The sequence below is a fragment of the Notamacropus eugenii genome, chromosome 4, assembly GCF_028372415.1.
Source record: "Notamacropus eugenii isolate mMacEug1 chromosome 4, mMacEug1.pri_v2, whole genome shotgun sequence".
NCBI lineage: Eukaryota > Metazoa > Chordata > Mammalia > Diprotodontia > Macropodidae > Notamacropus > Notamacropus eugenii.
Window position 1 is genome coordinate 443,991,668 of NC_092875.1, and position 22,909 is coordinate 444,014,576.

A 22,909-nucleotide genomic window follows, 5' to 3' on the forward strand; every position below is an offset into this window, starting at 1 on the left:
CAGATCCAAACGGATAAGACAGAGAGGTAAGGACTTGAGAAACTCAAATGTAGTACCAGAAAAAAAAATGGGGGGGAGCTGCAGGAAATTTTTCTTAACAACCTCCTGTTTCATTTACCCATTTGTATCTTCATTCAAGGGGTGTAACACTTTTAAATACTTAAACTCTATTTTGGTAATGTAATGCCTTAGAAATAAGCTGGGGGATGGGGGAGGGGAATGACAATGGGGAAAGGAGTGCTAACAGCCACAAGGGAATGACCCCTAGGAAAGCAAGAAAATCTTAGATATGTAGGCTCCAGAAGAAGCATTCACCAAAGCCCTTCCCACTAGTTTTACAATGAAGCAAATCAAATGTCCCCACGTAAACAAATCCAAGAGAAACCCACTAGGATCCTTAGGGGGGAAATAATGTAAAGTAGTTCACTTTTCAGATGCAGAAACTTAAGTTCACAGAAAGAGTACCATGCCTATTCACAGCTGGCATGTACATGTAGGTTTGAGGACTAGAATCCAGGTGTCTAAATTCGAATCAGCCTCTAAATTCAGGGTTTTCCCCCTTCTTTACACCATTCTGTTTCTTATAGGATCTTCCCAAAGAGGCTGCGAGCTCCCGAAGAATTTTCAGCATCAACACTAAATAACGCTAAGCATCACAAACCGAAGGGCCCAGATACTACAACTTGTGGTCCGTCCTTATGCAAATACACACGCAGGGCGGGGTGGATGAGAGTCAAGTCAAGACGCAACAGAAACAAAATTCTGGCCTTTGGCTCCGGGTGGGCATCCCGGAGAGGCAGCCGCGTCCTTCCCGAATCACAGCCAGTCTGGCTCATTACTGTGGATTAACACACGGGAGCACTCAGAAGCGGCGTCCTCTTCTTCCTTTCTCCTTTTCCAGGGATCTCGAGGGCCGTCATTTGACCAGCGTGAACTGCGTGGACATCGGCCGCTGGAGCCCCAAGGAGGTATCTTACTCCCACCCTTTTGCAAGGTGACATCCTAGCTGCTGCCCGCCCACCAGGAGAACCATGTCCCTGAGTGCCGCAAGGGAGCCGGTGGTGGCTCGAAGCCTCTCCTAACTTTGGCTCCCTGATGCGCGAGCCCTGTGCTCCCAGGGTTTGGAGGCAGCACCTGCCGCCGCCGGTCGCGCTTGCTCCCCCTGTTGCCCCCTGCCGCGCCTGACCCCGACGCCGGAACCCGACGGAGCGGTCCCGAGAGCGTCCAGACCGGCCGGCCAGGCTGTGCTTTGCTGCCCCAGCCCAGAGCCAGCCAGAAGGAGGAGGAGGAGGAGGAGGGGGAGGAGGACGGACAGCGACTGGGCCTGGGTGGCTCAAACGTCTGGGCACGTCCGAGCCGGGCACCAGAAACTTTGAGCCGCCCAGCGCCCGGATCCCGCCGCAGCTCCGGCCAGCCGGGGGAGGAGGGGCAGGCGGCAGCCCAGTCCAGGGCAGGAGCCCCGGCGCGGCCGGCCCCGAGCCCTCCGCGGCGGCTGTGCTGAAGCGTCTGGGGGCTGCCGGGCTCTGCGGGTGCTGCTGTGGGTGCCGCGGTCCCCCCCGCCGCCGCCGAGGGGCTCTGGGGGGAGGCGCAGACGGAGTCGGCGGCGGAGGAGGAGAAGGAGGAGAAGGAGGAGGGGAGCAAGGGGAGAGGGGGAGGAGAATGGAGCCCCGGGCGGCGGCGGAGCCCGAGCCCCCGCCCGCCTCCTCCGCCGCCTCCTCCTTCCAGGCCCGGCTCTGGAAGAACCTGCAGCTGGGGGGCAGCAAGAGCAAGGGCGGCGGGGGCGGGCGAGCGGGGCCGGGCCCCGGGCCCGAGAGCCGCACTGCGGGGACCCCGTCGCCCTCCCCGCCTCCGCCGGGGGGCAAGCGCGACGGGCTGGGAGGCAGCAGGTGGAGCGGCTTCAAGAAGCGGAAGCAGGTGCTGGACAGAGTCTTCTCCTCCTCCCAGCCCAACCTCTGCTGCTCCTCGGCCGAGCCCCTGGAACCGGGCGGCGGCGGCGGCGGCGGCGCGGAGCAAGGGTCCGCCCTGCGCCGCCGGATCCGGGAGCACCTGCTCCCGGCTGGGAAGGGGCCGGCGGCCGCGGCCGGAGCCACGCCGCCTGGCGGCCGCTCCCCGGACTCGGCGCCCTCCTCCTCCGCCTCCTCCCTGTCCTCCTCGCCTCAGCCGCCCCCTCGGGGGGAGCGGGCCGGCGATGAGGGCGCCAAGCGGCCGGGCCCCAGAGCCCACCTGTCCCACCAGAAGAGCTCCTCCCTGCCCGGCACCGCCTGCCTGCAGCAGCTTCTGGAGCCGCCGCCGCCCCCTTCTCAGCCCTCGGCCCCCGAGCAGGAGCCCGCCCCGTCCGAGACCGGGACCCCCGAGAAAGGCGAGGAACCGCGGGGCAGCGGCCAGGTGAGTCGGGCACGCCCACGGCCCGGTGGGGCTGGGCATCAGTATTCTTCTGGGACTGAAGGAGCGAGGGGTCCCGGAGTTAAGCTTGCTGAGACACTAGTGAGGAGACAGATACAAAGTTACCTCTGCCCTGATCGGGGTCCAACAAGTGATGGAGACGAGGAGAGCGGTGCCCCCTCCGTGCGTTCGCTGGGGATCTGTCCGTCCTGAACTGCCTTCAATGGCACGGATGACACTTGCCTCCCTAAATCATTTGATTGGCGAAAGTGGGGCTCTAGAAAAAGGGAATGTTACTCTGGGAAATGGGTCTTAAAGGCGGTGTCGGTGGGGTGCGGTGCGTTTTGAGGTTTTCTTAGAGGCGCAGTTTTCATTTGAAGCAGCTACCAAAAGAAAGGGGCTAGGAAGGGAGAGTTAGAGAATGTTATGAATGTGGTTAAAGTGCTGTCAAACGACTTGCAGTTTTGTATTTTAGCCATTTATTTCTTTTGCCTTCCCCCCCCCAAAAACCTCAGGTGTTACCTAACAGGTGCGACGTTAGCTTACTTTTGTTAAGCTTACTTTATCCAAGTTTCTGCAGTAACGTGTAGGGTTTTCCTATTTAAGCTTGTTCTTTTTTGTTTTTGTTTTTGTTTTTTTAAAGAATACATCACATTTGAAAACGAACCAAATACAACTTTCAGACTATTGGTCAGATACAGAAGACACTTTTTTTTTTTTTTTGACGAGAAGTGCACTTTTACCTTTGGGGGTATGATTTTGGTAGGCAGTCTTTCCAGTATTTCTTGGACGGTTCTTAATGTGAAAAAAGGTTAAATAGTTGAAAGTTTCCAGTGTTTTAGATACTTTTAGACAGTTTAATTCATTTGAGCTTTATAGTTACTGAAAAGTTAATGATAAAATAGATCAAGACAATAATTACACTGATTTGGATCATGTTTTACTAGGTGGGGCATCAGAGGAAGTTTTAATGTTGAAAAGTTTTTTTCTTCATTAGGTGAGCTGTTGGATTTTGTGGAGAGGAAATAAATCCCTGTCCTTTTTTCTATTGCTTGGAAAACACTTAAATATTCAGTAAACAAAGAGCTGCAAGGTTTATGTGGAGTTTTTTCCTTCTTTGAACCCAGAAGTCTTTTGGAAAGTATCTTTAAGTATTATTTTCTGAACTCTTCATTTTAGGTGAGAAAGAAGGGATAGAATTTGTGAACCAGTCATTTGGATGGATGTTAGATGCTTTAAAATCAGAGGATCCTATGACATAGAAACACATAAAAGAAAGGGGTGTGTGTGTGTGTGTGTGTGTGTGTGTGTGTGTGTGTGTAAAAAACATTTGTAATAAAGCTAATTTTTAAAGAGGGATTTTGAGGATAGGGCAGGGGAAAAATTCTAACTTTAGGAATTTTGACAATGAATTATTGGATATCAACATTGGAAGAGTGTAACTAATGAATTATTAAATGTCAAATTAGAGGAGTGTAAGTCATTTTAAAAATTTACTTAATTCTGTGTAAAAATGTGTTAAATAGTCATGATTATCATTCTAGGGGTGATCCATAGATGTTTGAAATTTTAAATCCATAGGTCCTTATTAAAGCTTTTAAAAATTCTTCATGGTGGAAATTAGAAAGTCTTAGTTTTAAAAGTATTGCAAAACTATTTTGAACCAAAGTTAAATATATAATTCACTATGGGATAGTGTCAAATATTATTATAAGGCTGCAATCTTGAGGGCAATCACAAATCTGGTATATAATAGTTTTACAGTAATACTCAAACTGTCCTAATGGATTTTTGATTTCTTGTATAGGAATTTTTATTTCTATCTCTCTGTTTTTCTAAAGTTATAATATCAGATCAACTGCTAGATGATACATTGTTTTCTTTATCGATATGTTATTGTAACTATTAACTGCTAAACCTTATTACTGATCTTAGATCAAGATAAACTTTCAAAAGCAAGCTACTATCATTAAGAAAAGTGAAAAAAACCCATATTGATTTTCCTGTTTATTATTAGCATATAGGCTTAAATTAATATCCACCCAGTAATCCAATAGAATTATAGATATAAATGTGAACATTTCATGGAGAAGAGCTGCAGGTTCATTGGAAATGGAAAATTTTGCTCTTACCTGAGAAAGAGTCTTCAAAATTACTAGTTAATACAACTGTTCTATCATAAAATGCACCTAGGAAATAATTTGTTTGCCCATAGGAACCAGCTTATTTTGGAAAGATTTTTATAATTTTTACTATGTTTGCATATTTTATTACTATAGATCATAACTGTATTTCCCCACTGACCTCAGTTAATCCTATTTCCTATATTTAAAAGCAACCCTCCAAATGTTTACTGCAAAAATTATTATTAGGAAGTGTTCTTTTTCTCTTCTTCCTAGTGTCCCTTCTCCCCAACCTTTAGTGCCCATGGAATGGAAGAAACCGACCAGAATTACCTTAACAGAGATAGAAAGCTCCTGTGGTCAGTTCCCTATACACTAGGATATTCATCTTGATTCCATGTTTTATCTTACAAAGTCACACCTATACCACATTTGCTCTCCATCCTTAACTTTTTTTAATGAGATGAATCTTTATGACTTCTTGAAAAAGGTGCTTCACAAAATCTGAGCCTCATCGACTATCTTTTTCCAACCCCAAGTATGAACTTGGTAAATTCCATCTTTTTCCATCTAGGTACTTGGTGCAGCCATAGTCATTTCTCACCACTAATCTGTCACTCTAGATGAATTCATATTCCATAGTTGGGAAAATGGGGAGAAGTTGGGGGCATGGTAAGGGTAAGTCTTAGGACCTTAAAAGGTTGGGAAGGGTACAAGTATCTGGGAAGCTTCCCCAGTTTTTTCCTCCCCATTCCTGGGGAGGACAGATCTCATTTACATTGTATTTAAAAATCATAATGTAATAATGTGTATTAAATTAATAATGTGTGTTAAAGATTTGCGAAATAGAGTATATATGTATGCATGCATATGTATATACACACACGTATATATGCATATATATGTATATCCACTAATATTGTTAAATATATCTTAGAAACATACAAACCAGGAAAAATAAAAACTAGGCTTTATGAAGGTAACCATGATAGTCAACAATTAAATTCTCCAGAGACAGAAAATGTGTGCAAAAACATTGCAATTTTGTTTTATTCTTCTCTTATTCTTGGGTTAGATTAGACATTAACAATCGCTCTGCCCCAACACATACTGTTCCTATGATGCTGGATGAAGATATTTGTGGAAAAAATCAGTTTTGGATTGCCAGGGAAAGATATTTGGGAGAGATCCATGTACAAATGAATTAGAATAAAGTGGCTAGCTTCCATGAATGTCTTTCTCAGTGTCTGCATTTCAGAAGTTTGCATTAGCCAAAAGTAACTTTTAAAATATGTAGACATTGCCTTTACCATACTGGGTTCCAAGTTGGTGAGGCATATTCATAGTTTAAGATGCCCTGCTTTTAAAAAAATGAAGTATCTTTTCCCTCCATTGAATTCATTTCACATGTCAAGGCCATATTGTCACACCAGATGCATTTTTCCCCTTCTCAACTATGTTGGGAAGGATCAAGTTTTCAACTTATGTTGCCTATTAAATGTCAATTTTATGCATATTCTCTTATAGATGGTTACTAACATATATTCTATTAGAATATGAAAATTCAGTGGTCTAAGATTGGGTTATTCCATGAAGCATGTTTTCTATTTAGCACAGTATCCAAGGCTTAAAACATTTGAGCATAATTAGGGGTTTATTATTTCTTTTTTAAAAAAATAGCTATTGTTAAAATGCTTTTCACAAAAGAAGAATAAGTAGGCTATAGGAAAGGACAAGTTAATTATTTGACCTATACTATGAAAGTCTTAATGCTTATTTAAAAGGAATGAAATTCCTTGTATGTTGGAATGAAATGAAAAGAGTACATATCTCTTAATACTCAGTGATGAATGAACATCTTATCTTAGATTATGTTTTTTTAATATTTCCACTTTATTTGCTACTTGACATTTCAAAGAAAATTTGAAAATAGAGCATATTTATATTAATAAAAACTCGCATCATTGTTTTGGATTAGTTATTGTCACAAGGGTTTTCCCCCAGCTTTTTTATATAACTTATTTCAGTGTAGGAGATTTCCCAAAACCTGGACAGTTATATAGTCCATAACTCCTGGGTCAAATAATCATTCCTATATATAAATAACTGAAACAACAACAAAATAAAATCAAGAAAAAAGTAAGGCCTTCTGAATGAAAACCCAGCCTTGCATAATTAGAAACAGTAGCTTTCAGTGTCAGTGAGTGGGGATGGATCTTAAAATATTATAGAACGCAGCAAACAATAAAGAGCTCAGGAAATAGGCTCAACCAATTCTGAAAAAAATGTAAATCTTCTTAAAATCAGAACGTTTTTCTTCAGTTTTAAGCACTTTATAGTTCCTTGCTGTATTTATACTGATGGCAGAACAAATGGTAAAATGCCATGAACTTTGCATTAAATTGTGGTGCCCACCATAAAGTACTTTATGCTAGTTTTGCAATAATGCCATTATCACTGTTGTAAACTTCTTTGGCTTGGTATTCAAGGCCTCTACAATCTTATGCCACTTTACCTTTGTAGCTTATTTTATATGGCCCTGAATATGCCTTTATATTTTCAAGACTCCCTTTATCCCCCATCCTTAGTTCTGTCTTTAAATTCCTATCTGTTATTCAACTCAACCCAAATATAACTAATGCCCATGAAGGAAATTTCCTGATTTCACTTGTAGGCAATGTTGCTGCTTTGTGTAGCACTCTGTACCTGTTTTAATGCAGTATCTTATACTATTTTTTTTTTTACTATAGTTATTTGTTTCTGAGTTGTATCACCTTTACTGATTTGTAAACTTCAGGGATGTTATCTTATTGATATTTTAAAGTTTCCCTGTGCCAACCAGTGCTCAGAACATATTGTTATGCAGTTGTATCTGAGTCTTTGTAATTCTGTTTGGGGTTTTCTTGGTAAAGATACTGGAGTGGTTTATCATTTCCTTCTCCAGCTCACTTTTACAGATGAAGAAAGTGAAGCAAACATGGATGGTAACTTCCCCAGGATTACACAGCTAGTAAGGGTCTGAGGTTGGGTTTAAATGCAGGTATTTCTAACTCCAGGTCCAGCGCTCTATACATTGTACCGCCTAGCCTCAGAACAGAGTCAATATTTAACACATAAGAATCAAAATGAATATAGGTGGTAAACATTTGTTAAAGACCTTGCTAATATTTTTTCATCTAAGACTTATGTTGTTATTGTATTAATAATGACAGCTCACCTCTAATAGGTGATATAAGTATTATCCTACTCATATTATAGAATAGAAATGGAGGTTCACAGAAGTCAAGTAATTTGCCATAAAGCTAGTAAGGAAGCGATCTAAGATGTAAGTCCAGGTTTTATGTCTCCACATCCAATGCTCTTTTCATTATACCACACTATCTTTCAGCAGTGAGGTAGTGTTTCAAAGGGCAAAATTAGTCCAGCCATTATTGATAGCATCACAATCATGTTAAAATCTGAGAACTTTTTAATCGTTTTCAGCTAATATCTCTCTGTCTCTCTCTATATGAATTATCAGGGAATTATATAAAATCTTTATAGAGATCTTAAACCAATATTAGATTTATGATGCATATAACAAACTTTATTTTGATCCTTTAATAGATCAAGGATTTCCAGTGTGAGTACTCCCTTTGCTGACACAGATAGCAGCCCCTCTATACCTTGTCATCCTGCGTGATTCTTGAAAGACAAGCCTCCTCATTCTTTAATACTAAGTGATAACCAGCGTAGCAATCAGGTTGTCCTTCTGTTAATATGTCTTTGGTGGTACTTTTTGTCTTTAAAGTGTCAAAATGGTAAAGTCCAATTTGGTCAACAGTGAGAATAGATTGCTATAAGACGTCAGCATATCTGTTGTTCACATTCTGGTTTTATCTGTGTTTGTTCATGAGATGATTTTTAGTTTTTGTCAATGTCATGTGGATCAATTATCTTCAGGTTCTTTTTTTCTCTTCCACTGCTTTTCATTGTTTTGTTTTTCCTCTTCCATTGTCCCCCTTGATAATTAGTGCTTTAGGAGTAAGTTTACATATTGATCTGAGGTTGCCCTTGTTCACCTTTGCTTGGAATATATTAAAGGACAGAGATAGGCACCTGTCTTTAGTTTCATTGATACAGGGAACTCCTAGGTGAAGATTCCTTTACCAATGCGGGTTAGCACCTTTGCTGCAACTTATTGTCTTAGATAGTGTTTAACAGATAACACACAGGAGCCACTGGAGGTTTCAGTCTCCAGCCTCTAACAGGTTCACTCTTGATTTGATCAGACAGGCAGACACCTTCGGAGGGGTTAATAATCAGCTTTATTCTAGTCTAGTTTTCTCAGAAAGATTGCTGATAATGGAAGCATTAATTCCTACAGTATTCCCCCAACAAGGGGTGGGACAATTACCCCTATATTTCAATGGAGTCAATTGAGACAGGCACAACTTGTGCACTCCCCTAAATCCCCTCAAACCTCAATGGGAGCTGGTTGACAGAGGTACATGCATTACTCTATGGATTACCCATGGTTTCCCCACTCACTGATCAGTGTCAATTTGCTTTATAGGATAACAGACAAGGAAGGCATATTGCCAACAATGGCCTCACAGGTTAACTTTAGCAATATCGTCATTTGGCGCAAGCATAATAAAATATCACATTATGTCAGCCCATATCTCACAGAGCAGCCTCAGTAGGACTGCCTATCAATATGATTCTAGGAATTATGATCTAGTTTCCTTGAGGCTGTTCTGGGAGTTATTAGCTAACACCTGGAAACTAGACGTTCCCATGGCCATGGATCCCAAGAAACTAAAAGGAAACAAAATCCCCCTTACATACAGATAGTTGCTTAGAACATTGAAAAATTAAGTGACTTCCTCAGTGTTACACGACCATTATGTGTCATGGGCAAGGTTTGAACCCACCAATTTCTGGTTCTGAAGCCATTTCTCTGTTACTCTTTAAGCAATATAGCATTATAGTTATGGAGTTAAAAAGGTCTTTGGATATTACCTGGTTCAGCCACCACATTTTATAGATAAGGAAACTGGCCCAGACAGGTTAAATCACTTATTCAATACCACACAAATAGTAAGTAGGAGTAGTGAGATTTGATCTCCTCTAAGAAAAAGTAATCGTATGAGCCAGCGTTGTTATTTTGTCCATTTTTGATTTGTCAGAGAGTTCGCTGCTTCTTTAAGTGGGTTAGAGCTTCTGTTGCTTACATGCAGATCAGTCGATGATCAAATTGTACACAAACTAAAATAGCTGCTACATCTGGAGTCTTCTCCTGTCTGTCCGCACGCAGTTGATGTCCTTTTTTTTGGATGTTCTTTAGTTGTTGCCATAATGAATGCCTTCTGCTTCCCTTCTCAAAGGAATTATGATGTACAAGAGTGAGGTGTCTGGGGACTCTGTAAACCTTTTGCCTGTTTCATTTCTTGACCCTAAGCCTTACTTTGCAATATATTATTTTGTTGGCCTGCCCTGTGCTCCTCTTTGTGTTGCGATCACAAAGTATTGATATAATTCCAAGGATTTTGTCAAGTTCTTTAATAGCAGTAGCAAATATTGATTCTTGTCTTTTGAGTCATTGAATGAGAACAAGGTGTCAAGCTTCGTGAAGTTAAAGGTTAATGCCATGTATTTGATACAATCAATTTTCTTCAGTACAAATATCAATGTGAACTTCTGAACTAGTGACGATTTTCAAATTACTTTTTTGGCAGGGACTAGAGTGTGATTTCATCCGTGTGAGGGAACTCCTGGCATGAAGACTCTTTCCACTGATGCAAATCAGTAATTCACCTGTAACTTAAGTCTTAATGAGTTGCCTCTGGCACAGCGGTGACGTGACTTGCTTTTTATCACATAGCCAATATTTTTGTCAAAGGCAAGACCTGAACTCTGATTTTCTTTATCTACTCCTAAATAACTTATATTTGTTTAAAGGAAAGCAACGTAAGTGCAGGTAAATTTGTAATGAGGTTTGTAGGTTTACAAGATTGCTTGGTTAATTAACAAAACAATATCATGTTTCTTTTATGTCTACAGTTATTTAAAGGAACACCTCTGGTATCTGTAATGGTTGGGAAGATGGGTAACTCAAGGTTAATTTTTAAGAAGGAAAATGTTTCCTTAAAATGATTTTAAATAGAAATCTTGATTAGAAAGTGTTACTTTATCTTAGTGTGATGAATTTATATGCCTGAGTACAACCTTTCTTGATGACTTAAGGTCATCTCTGTTTACATTAATAATTATGATGTCCTTATATAAGTAAATTGAGATATAGATGGCATAGTGTACTGACCCTCAGAGTTGTCTTGGTACTTTTTTAAAAGAAAGTCTCATTTCACAATGATTTTTAAAAATCATTCTATAAAATCTTTAAAATTAAAATTTTAATTGTTAATGATCAATTCTCTTAATTTAAGATTCTTTAAGATCATTCTATACGTACTAAAATCATCTATACTATAAATCATATAGATGTATGTATATGATCTTCTATATAAGCACATGCAATTTACTCTAAAATGAATTATCGCCTCTAAGGTTGAAGCATTCCCCACACCACCTTCCTCCTATACACCATCTCTTAGTTTCTTTTTTGTCAACAGCATGAACATTTTATGATTTTTGCCTCATTCATGCTATTTGCATTATAAGGAGGGCCCTCGGCCCATGAAACTTCATCGACCATGACCTTTCACTGTGTATCTTTATCCACCCCTCCTCCCTTTTCAGCTTCTTTTTATATATTGTCTTCCTCTACTGGAATAGCAAGCTCTTTAGGGTCTTAGGTTCTCTTTCTTTCTACCTGTAATTGTATTCTCAGCACTTAGTAGAATGCCTAGCACTTAGTGAGTTCTTAATAAATGCTTATTGACTGACTGATGAAGCTCTAGGTAAACAGTAAATCCTAATTGTCTTTGCCTGCTCTTGTCTGTATATTAGGAAGTTTAATCTTACAGTATTTATTTTCTTTGCAAAGGAATTTGACCTTTGTGGTTGGGTTAGAGACAAAGAGGACAAATGATCAGGGATGACATTTCATTGTTACTATATGGGTCCTTATAAGGCTAAACCTTGGTCTTCTCCCTCAGTAGATTGTACTCCAAGTGTTAAAGAAAGCTGGATCTAATGCTTACATTGTGAAATGTCCAAATTGCTCTGTCTGGAAGATCCTGTCTATGAAAGTTGGGGCCAGTAAGAGCTAACAGCAGAGCTGGGGTCTGAACCCAGACCCTGTGATTTTAAATTCACTGCTGTTTACGGTGATAGTTTATTAGTTCCCCTTCTTGTTCGACAAATCTTTCATGTTGTTATGTTATTAGGAACCAGATAACATTATAATTAGATAGATTCAGGACTTACTGAACAGTTGGATTCAAATAATAGTCACTACTGACTGGAGTGCCTGAGAATTTTATGGTTGGGCCTCCGCTCACTTAACATTTTTTAGCGAAGTGTGGAGTATAGTATAGATGCCATCCTTATCAAATCCACAGATTGACACAAAGCTTGGAGGGAAAGTTAATGCACTAGATGACAGATTCAGGATCTGACAGGCTAAGATATGAGGCCAAATATGATGAATAAAATGAAATTTAATAAGGAAAAATGTCAAGTCTCAGATGGGTTAAAAAATAAACTTCACAAGTACAAGATGGAGGCAAACTAGGGGGCTGTTCCTTTGAAAAAGGATAACAAACTCAACAAAAGTAGGCAGAGTGAGGTCAGGTAGCCAATTTAATGCAATCTTTCATTGCTTTAAGAGATCCATAATGTTCAGAATGAGAGAGGATACAACCCATTTTTACTCTGCCATGGTTAGACTGAAGATTGGATTGTTGTATTTCATTCTAGCAGTGTTTAGTAAGAATGCTTTAGCAACCAGGTTGGTGAAGGGACTTGAAAAAAATGGGAATGTTTAGCCTGGAGAAGAAGGAAGGATTTAGGAAGGGACTTGATAGTTTTATTTGAAGGGTTATTGTATAGAAGAGGGACTAGTCCTGTTTGACCTTAGACAACAGAACCCACAAAGCAGGTGAAAGTTGCAGCAAGATAGATTTTTGGCTCAACTTAAAGAAAAACTCTCCAACAGAATAATTCAAATGGGGCATGGATTACATTAAGAAAACGTGGGTATCTCCTCTAAGGATGGCTAAGGTGAAAGGTCAGATGACTGCTTGTTGCACCGAGAATTCCTGGTCAGCTACAAGTTGGATTAGATGGCCTTTGAGTCCCCCCAGAACTTAGATCTTTTGATCAAAAATATAATGACAGGTCACAGTTTCCTTTATGTTTTAAATTTTTTGGGGGGGAATAAAATTCTAGACATAATTAGCATTGAAAAGTATATGTTATATTTGAAATTGAAAATTATATTCTTACATGAGGCCCAAAGTCTTTTACTTGCCTCAATGTCTTCGCTGAGGAAAAATAGACATATATTAATTTGAAAATTACATTTTCATATGAGGCCAAAATGTGCCTCAATTTCTTCAAATGAGGGTGATAATAACAGTCATAGCATCCACCTCACAGGATCGTTGAGAGGATCCAATGGGTAGTATTTTTAAACCACTGTGCAAACCTTAAAGGGTTATTTAAATGCAAGGTATTATTGCTTATGTTGGAACATCTTTTGCATGGAAACCTCGTATATGAAAATATTTTGCACCTCCCTTGTACTCTAGCTAATTCAAGTAAACAAATATTTACTACAGAATATGCTGTTATAAAAACATCATGCTTGGCATTAGAAATACAAAAAAATAAAATACAAGAAAGATAAAGTACTGCTCTCATGGAAAACGAAACACGTATATGAATACCTGTGGTGCTAGGGAGAGTGTGGTAAAAACTACAAGAATGAGGTATAGGTAAAGTGCTATGAGAAATTTAAGCTGGCAGAGGTGACTTTCATCTAGGGGACCAAGTATTAAGAAAGGCTTCATATTCAATGGAGAAGAGTGTGCGATAAGCCTGAAAAGCCCACTGTGGGTTGAGTGGGGTGGGGTTGGTTCTTGATGCCAGGATTAGGAGTTGCTACTTTATTTATGAGCAGTAGGAAACCCTTGAAATTTTCTGACTTTTATCTGAGTAGTGCATTAGGAAGAGTACTCAGTCTAGGTCCAGGATGGGCTGCCTTGTCCCTCTGCTCCCCCTGTCTCTCTTCTTCCTTTGGCAAGTTCCTTTTAGAACTTCCATTTTGATTCAGAGCTTAGACCAACCATGCTTCACACCTTGTACTTTACCACTATGTACCATGAACTTTTAATCTCCCCTTTTTTGTGTTATATCCCACCATTAGGATATAAATGCCTTGAAGGTGATAACTAGCTTTCTTTTTGTTTGTATTTGTGGCCTTAGCGCTTAGCACAGTGCCTGGCACATAGTAAGCCCATAGTAAATGCTTGTTGACTCGCCTTGCCTTGGAGAGAGGATATAGGAGCCTAATACAGTATTTTAAGTGAGAAGAGACTCGGACCCAACTTACTGGTGTGGCTGCAGTGGAAATGGGAAGGAGGGGATGAAGGTAAGAGATACTTTGGAGGTAAAGTTGTTAGGACATAGGATTATATGTTGGGAGCTGTGGTGAGGTAGAAATGAATCGAAGATGTCTCCAAGGTGTTCAGTACGGTATGCTAACTAGTGTACATCTAGTGTGAAGGAAACCCTAATGAGAGTTACCCTTCTGAATGCATGCAACCAAACTTTATCAATCAAAGCACTGAAACAATATCCTCTAAAAAAACAAACACCACTCTGTTACTTTAGTAGTTTGGATAAGCTGCTTCTCAGACTATATAAAATTTCTTCTCTTCCCATCCAGAGGCTATGTATCTCCCTCTGGTGGTCTTCTGGCAAGGCTCCAGAATTTCAATCAATCATCACTACTCAGTCTCAGGAGTGAAGAAAACAGGAGCCTGCTCTAATCCCATGTAGGGACAGTTTCATGTGGATTTCATACCTTTTGCTAAAATTATTTATCATATAATTTAATTGGTAGTTTACTTCCAAATAACTGATAAAGTTGTTGATCATATTTTTTCATTAATTGTCTATTTTATCAGAGAAACTATATAATATGTAGATATATATTTATCAGTTGTTTAAGATACAGACATATTTATGACTTCATACTATACAAGTGCTAATCTAATGGAAAAATAACTTAAAACAGCTCTACCGAAGGGCCACTGAGAACAGTTTGATCACAAAGTAGAAGCTCAAAATAAAATGGCTTCAGTTCTTATTAAGGTAACAAAATTTATTCTCATTATACAAGGTTACTAGGAGAATGGTGGTCCCATAAGAAAATCATAAAGGATTTGGGTGGGTAGTGATAATGGCTTTAGTTCTGGACTTGTTTAATTGGAGGAACTAATAGGATATTCATACAGAGCAAGGTTCTTTCATTGTTTGTATCATATACTTGTTTGGCAGTCTGCTGAAGCCCCTTCTTAGAATAATATTTTTAAATACATAAAGTAAAATACAATGGATCATAAAGAAATAAATTATATTGAAATGCTGTTATCAAAATATAAAAAAGCCCCAATACCATGAATCCCAGGGTAAGAATCCCTGAGTCACTAAGACATTTATCAGACATTGGAAAATATGGGACTCGAGGTTTGGGGAAAGGTTAGATATAGAAACATAGACTTGGGAGTCATCTGCATCTAAACAATGAGAATAGATGAGATCACCAAAAGAAGAAGTGTAGAGAGAGTGGAGAAGTGAGTCAAGTACAGAAGGTTGGGACACACATACGTAAGCTCTACATATATAGGCTCTGGAACACAGGAAGTGCTTAATAAATGTTTGCTGATTGATTGAAGAGGATGAGCCACTTTTGGAACTAGAAAGAACAGTAAGAGAAGTAGAAGGAGATCATGAAAGTATAGTGTAATAGAGCATAAGGGAAGAGAGGGCATCTACAAATAATCTTTCAAGGACTGTAAAGTATACTTTGTAATATTTCACAACTGTCAAATTGTAATCCATTATTTGGTTTTTAGGTTTTCACAATTTTGTACATGTGTCTCGCAGGTGGCAGGAAGTTGTCAGGGATACGAACATACTGGATAACAGAATAAAACAATCCTCAGCAGCCTGGAACATTGGGCTAAATTCAATAGATGAAATTTAATAGGGATAAATATAAAGTCTGACACTTGGTCTAAAAAATAAAACAGGCTTCCCAAGTACGAGAGGGGGAGGCATAACTAGACCACAGATTTTCTGAAAAAGATCCAGAGGTTTTAGTTGATGGCAGGCTCAATATGAGTCAACAGTGTGATATGGTGACCCAGAAAGGAAATATAATTTTATACTCCATTAATTTCTGCTGTATATTGTGCTTGTCAGACCACATGTGGAGTGTTATGTTGTCTTCTGTTCTCCACATTTGACATATGGATCTTGAGTCCAGAAGCAGGAACTATCAGTAATGACTGGAATTCTCAAAAAGGAAAATTTAGGCTTAATGTAAAGGAAACTTCCTAACAGTTACAGAACCATTCTAAAATGGTATGGACTGCTTCCTGAGGCGGGTTCTCTCTGGAGATTTTCAGGCAATGACAGGATGACTATTGGTTTGCTTTAGTTCCCTCAGCTATAAAATGTGGATGACAATAATTACACCTACCTCATAGAGTTATTTTGAAGATCAACTGAGATAGTATTTGCAAGAGCTCTTAGCGTAGTGCTTGACACATAGTAGGTACTATATAAATTTTAACCCCTTCTCTTTCCTCTTACACTTGCTCCTTTTCATTTTTCTCTAGGCGAATTTTAATATGGCTCTGTTTCAACACTTACGTTATGTCAATAATGTATTATGGCTCATCTTACCTTTGTACTGATTGTGACGTGAAGAATCATAGCACATCAACATAACACTTTGGCTTACAAAATATTTTCCCCACAATAACTGTGAGGTGGGTTAGTGCGAGAAGTATTGTCCTCTTTTTGAAGGCTCGAAAAAGTTACCTGTGTAGTGTTATGGGAGAAATACCTTCTTTTTGAGTTCACATGGTAGGTCATTGTAGCCCAAATCGTGCTAAAATAGTTCTACCATAGCATAGAAATTATAGAGGGAAAAACTTAGGTTTTGTTTTGTATATGCACAGGTTCTGGTTTTGGGGGACAAAATAACCCCAAACAGAGATTAGGATTTTATGACAAGCTTTTGTACAGAAAATTATGTCAAAGACATAGAAAACTAATTCTTTTAGACTACATATATGTATATATATATAAATATGTTCATAATTCCATGCTTTCTTCAATGTCATAAAAGCTGAAAAAAACTTAGTTAAGCAGAGTCATGATCTCATATATACTGTAAGGAAATACACGTAATTGAACAGACTTTATAGGTTAACTAAGTCAAGTTATAGATTAAACATGGAATTCGCAAAATCTTACACTTAACAGAACCAAATGGCTACATTTTAAAGAAATCACAATGGGACAATTGTTAGGAAGGGATTTGCAGATCATGAAGATTTGCCTTCAGGAGTTAACATTGACCTCCAAGACTATACTATGATAACTAAGGATTATGAACACTAGTACTGCCCACGCTAAAAAAACTACTGAAGCTAAAGCAAACAAAAGAGCAAGAGAAGCCTAGGGAAATTCAGGTCAGGTCAGGTCTTCCCACAAATAAATTATTTGGGCAGGTTTTAAAGCTGTATTCCCTTCTTCTTATTTGGTTTCTTATCTCCAGAATGTCCAGTGTCTTCCCATAACACATTATTCCATGAATCAGATTCGGGTAAGGTGAGATTATATTAACAAAAGACAGGCTTTTAGTTAACCATAAGTTACAGGAGGAATGGCTCTGTGCTTTGAATAATAAAAATTAATAAAAAGAAATTTTAAAATTCCCATAACAGTAGGAAATGTCATCTACCAGCTAAAGACCTATACTGTTTGGCACATTTCATATGATACTCTCTCCACTAAACAGTCTGTCAGAAGATGGGATTCACTGATTTCTCTTGTAAATTCTGCTCCCTCCCCCTTTTTTCTGTTCATACATTCTGTTTCTTCTGGATGATTCCCCTTCTTTTGCTTCTGTTCTCTTCCCATCTGTCACAGATGTTATTTCTCATTTTCTCTCTATTACTCCTTCTGCTCATCACTGACTTCTGGCTTCTTTTTGCCACAAGCCTACTCCTCAGGCTTCTCTTGCTCTTTTTTTTTTTGCTTTAGTTTCAGTAGTTTTTTAGTGTGGGTAGTACTAGTGTTCATAATCCTTAGTTATCATCTATTATCCTAGAGGTGACCCTAGTGAAGGCCATGCCAGTAGAGTTAAAAGCATTGGCAGTTTTTATCAAACTGGAAAGGATTCCAGTAGAGGGGCACAAATCTGTTGTTTAAGGACTATCTCACTTAAATTTGAGAAGAATACAACCAGACCATGAGTCTGGGGGCTATTATAATTCACAAGAGCCAGCTAGGTGGTGCAGTGGATAGAGTACTAGGTCTAAAGTCAGGAAAATCTGAGTTCAAATATGGCCTCAGACATTTACTAGCTGTATAACCCTCGGTAAGTCATTTAATCCTATTTACCTCAGTTTCTCATCTGTAAAATGAGCTGGAGAAGGAAATGGCAAACCACCCCAATATCTTAGCCAAACAAATCCCAAATAGGGTCATGAAGAGTCAGATATGACATGAGTGAAAAAAAACTGAACAACTTAATTTGCAAAGGCCATTCATATCAAAGGTTCTTAACCTGTGGTCTATGAATAGAATTCAAAGGGTCTGTGAACATGGGTGGGGAAAAAATTCTATCATTTTTGCTAATCTCTAACTGGCATTTAACATTTCCTTCTGTTAGGAAGGAAACCATTTTTTTATGGTAGCACACCGTTATTCAGAGAAGAGGTCAGTAGTCTTCACCAGATTGCCAAAGGGGTTTATAACACAAAAAAGTAATTTATACTAAGATGTAGAGAGATTGTGCTCTGTATTGATAAAGAGATTACCCACAATAATATGTATTTATTACATATTACATACTCAAAGTATTAAAGTGTATCTCCAAAGAATAAATGACTTCTCCACCCTACATCTGGTGAACCAACTAATTATAGTTTCTTATTTTGACTTTTTGTCAGTTCAATCTTGTTAGCTCTTTTTCACCCGTACTGATGTTTGGAAGCTTGAGTTTAGGTTTCTAGGTTTACTGCAGTGGAACAAGAAGTGGAAGGAGCTAGAATTCAGAATGCTTCATAATCAAGGTGTTAATAATCTTACATAATCTATAGTTGTGGGGTGTAACCCCCACCCCTTTTTCTATACTTTTCTTTCAGGCATTAGATACTAACTAAAACGAGTATAATGGAGCAAAAGATGTGGCAAAGCATATGTTTGTGTTAATTCCATTAAGAACCAGGCAAAACAAAACAAATTTCCATGGTGTATTTCTATAAGACTTCATGATATTTACGTTGAAAAAAATGGAAATCAAGGGATATGGGTTGGAATTTTCAATCTTCATCAGGGCGCATCTGTACATGGCAATTGATCAACTTTTGGAAGTTGCACGAATGTGTTTTCTATAAGTAGAAAATGTGTTTTCCCCATCCTTAAGACAAATCTGTCTCTCCATCTTTTTTTTCAGATGGGAAATAGCATGATAAAATATTCAAAGTACTTGTGGTATTTTGTCTATACACAAGAGATGCTCTTAGATAAAATTTTAACTCTTTCATTACAAGTCTAAATATTTTTTAAGAAAACCTTACAAGTCCAAATATTTTTCAAGAGTAGCTTTTGAGCCTTGAAGAAATAATGTTTTAAAGTTCATAATGTACTTCACATGCAGTTATTAATCTGATCCTCATACTACTCTTCCCAATTTGAAGATGGGGAAGCAGTGTATCCGAGTAGATAGGTATCTACCCTTGGAGTCAAGAAACCTTTTCAAATTCTTCCTCTCACATTTACCAGCTGAGTGACTGTGGGCAAATCACTTAATTTTTCAGTGTTACAGTGACATCTATGAGTAGAAATGACAAATATTGCTAAGGAAAATTGGAGGGAATTTCCATGAATGGCATTCCCTGTACTGAGGAAATCAAGGCTCCCATCCCCAACCAAATCATCAAACAAAACAGATAAGAAAACTGATGAACTTCAGTGTCCTCAAATTACTTGCCCTGTGATTAGATATCTACTAAGTGTCAGAGGTGGAATGTGAATCTAAATCTTGATTGATTCTGAGCTCTACTGATTCCACACACAGCAGCACTCTGTGGGAGGCCATGCCGCTTCTCTGGAAAAAAAGTAATACCAAGCCAGTACAAAGTTTTTTGGAAGTCTGAAATTTCTAAGAGGTTGAAATAGCCTTAAGCAATATGTGATTCACTCTTTGATTTGCTGAGTTATTGACAATACCGGCCTCATCCTTATTTGCCCCAGGTGAGTCAGCTTAACTTATTCTCCAGTGAGAGACTGAGATATGTCTCAAGGTGTGTTTTCAGTTCCATCCCTTCCTCTTTGGTTTTACACCTGTGCTGATTAAAGCCTTAGGATTTCTCTGCTCTTTCTGACCTGCTCTTATTTGGACCTGCTTAGTGGTCCATTCATTAACCTCGGGTTGTAACCCTAACATTTGAGAGAGAATGACATCCCATACAATATACAGCAAGAAGAATGAGACCTTCATTTGCTGGAAAAGCCAGAAGAGTGATAATCCATCTTATATCTTGCCCTCCTCAAGGAAGAAAGACAACATCTTAAAAAAAATTAGTGTGTTCATATGTGTGTTTATATATGTGTATACATGTATTCAATATGTATATATATATATATATTCAGTGTCATCTTTTTCTTTTGAGTTTTTACCAGAAAAAAGGCATACATATGTCAACTTTCATCTCTCAAATATATTTTCTATTATCACTAATTTCAGTTATCATTCAAGAAAATCTGTTTAGTGGATTATCTAGGTCTTGCCATATAGCAATCTTCTGTCTATTTCCCTTCACATTATTATTTGAATTAGACAGTAGACAGGGACAATTAAAAAAAAGAAATCAAGATTGCTTGTCTGCTTGTTGGCAGTCTTTAGAGTCATTTTTTTCAGGAGGAAGTTTGAATTATGGTTCAGAGTTTTGGAATTTTCCTATTTGATGAGAATTCATAGCACAAAGAAATACCCACACAAATGTATGATATTTTCAAAGATGATAACTTTCTAAAAGAAACTGATGAAAAAAACATAAACTTACAGTTTAGAAGCATAGAATCACAGAATCTCACCATTGTATTGGACCTCAGAGGTCAGTTGATCCAGCCCATACATGAGCAGGAATCCCCTTTACAATATTTCTAATAAATTATGCCCACCTTCTTTTTGCTCCTAACTCCTTGAGGGTTAACCCATTATGCCTCATTCAGGGGCATCCTGAAATACTAAATACTTTGAAACTCTGTTCTGGAGTAGACCTTTTTTGTTTGGTGAGTGAGGAAAAACTCACTTAATCCATTTTATCTAGCCTACTCCAGACCATGTTTTTCATCCTCTTCAATCCTGTATCCCATGTAACTTGTTTACTCTGCTACAATACATATATTGCCTGTGACAAAGCTTTTCACATCTTGCTCTGGGAATGGTAATCAGATAAATAGTACTATTGCTTCTGGAAAAAGCATAACAATCAATTGTCTTACGGCTCTGCTCAGTATCCCTGTGACTTCCCAGACCTGAATCCCCATCCTTGGCCACCACTCTCTTATAATGTTGTTTTGTCCATTAAAATTTAAGTGTCTTGAGGTAAAGGATCATCTCACTTTTATATTTATATTACCAGCATCCAGCACAGAGCCTTCCTGGCACACAGTAGAGTAGATATTTTCCATCAATTAATTAACTTGTTAATTAATTAAATAATTTTAGTGATGGAGAACTCACTGTCTTCCAAGGCAACTCATTGTACTTTGGGATAGCTCCAGTTGTCAGGAAGCTTTTCTTTATTATAGCTGAAATTTGCTATTCTATAACACCTATCAATCATTGGTTTTAGTTTTGCCTTCAGGGACCGTACAAAATGGATGTAATCTTCTTACATGTGCCAGCACTTTAAATATGTGAAAAAGAGATATTATGTCTTTTGTTAAACTTCATTGTTTCAGGCTCAATATCCCCAATTTCTTGACCTGAGTCTCCTATAGCTTGCCATTCTAGTTGCTAATGCTTTCCCTAAAATACTCTTAGAACTAAACACAATATTCTAGGTGCCTCATCTGGGAAGAGTATAGTGAGATTATCTTTTCTCTTATTTTGAATACTGTGTAACTATTAATAAACCAAATAGCACATACTTTTTTTGGTTGTCATGTCACAGCGATAGATAATTCATTTAATCTAATAAAATGACAAATCTTTTGCATGAGTTTCTGACTCCAGGTCTGGTACTCTATCCCTTGTGCCACCTAGTTTCACATTTAAACTTGATAAGTATGTAATATATCTTTATTCACGTCAATAAAAATTTTGAAGAGAATAGAGCCAAGGATAGAACTCTGTGGCATTCTTGTCTCATGCTGACATTGACTCATTAATGACTATAATCCACTTAGCTACCATAATACGACACATATCTCTTCATTTTTCCCACAAGGATATAATGAGGAACATCAGAAGATGGCATACTAACATTCAAATATGCTACTACTTTTGTGGCATTCTCCTGATCTAGTTTGGTATCCCTGCCAAAAAGGGAAGTAAGGTTAGTACGGCATGGTTTTTTCTTGAGTAATTCATGCAGGCTTGTAGTGATCACTGATTCACTTTCCAGGTGCTCACAAGCCATCTCTTTAATGATACATTTCACATCTTTGCTCTACCAGATTCCTTTTGTGAGACAAATAAATTACTAAACCAAGGAAGAGAAATTATACATCAGTGTCACTAATAAATATCAGTTCAAAGTTTTTTAGTGAAATTCATCTAAGAAGCTCTTCCATTTCTGTTGGCTAGAAAATAGGCATCTGAAGCCACATCACCTGTGAGGCAGGTTTGAAAATCCTTACTGAAATCTATCGTGTGTGAGTGTATGTGTTATGTTGTAATGATTTGAATGAATCCCAGCAGTGAGGGATTCTAAGAAAAAATTATACAATTAATTTACAGGATAAGTTAATTTAGGAAAAGTATGTATGTTTTATGTAGCATTTTTAAAAAGGCAGCACAGCTATTCTCAAAAGTAAAATGCATTTTAAGGATGTATTGGTTTCCTTAAAATTTAGTTCCTCAGCTCTCTAGTGCTGCATGTTGGGTTGCTCTCATCTTACTGCCTCTTCCATGATATTTTCAAGATATTAAAGGAGATTATGGAATTCTCGTTGTCACCCCCTCAGGATGGTGTTGATAA

The 22,909-nt window shown here is 38.6% G+C and overlaps 1 protein-coding gene across 6 annotated transcripts in view; it reads left to right on the forward strand.

The window, feature by feature from the left end:
• Nucleotides 1-1,659: 1,659 nt before the first annotated feature.
• The window catches only part of MCTP1 (multiple C2 and transmembrane domain containing 1), a 725,942-nt gene continuing 704,692 nt past the window's right edge, over nt 1,660-22,909 (forward strand). For all 6 annotated transcript variants that reach the window (XM_072606122.1, XM_072606125.1, XM_072606124.1 and 3 more), the window contains exon 1: nt 1,660-2,385. In XM_072606122.1, coding sequence (XP_072462223.1) covers nt 1,660-2,385 — 726 coding nt within the window. The remainder of the gene's footprint in view (nt 2,386-22,909) is intronic.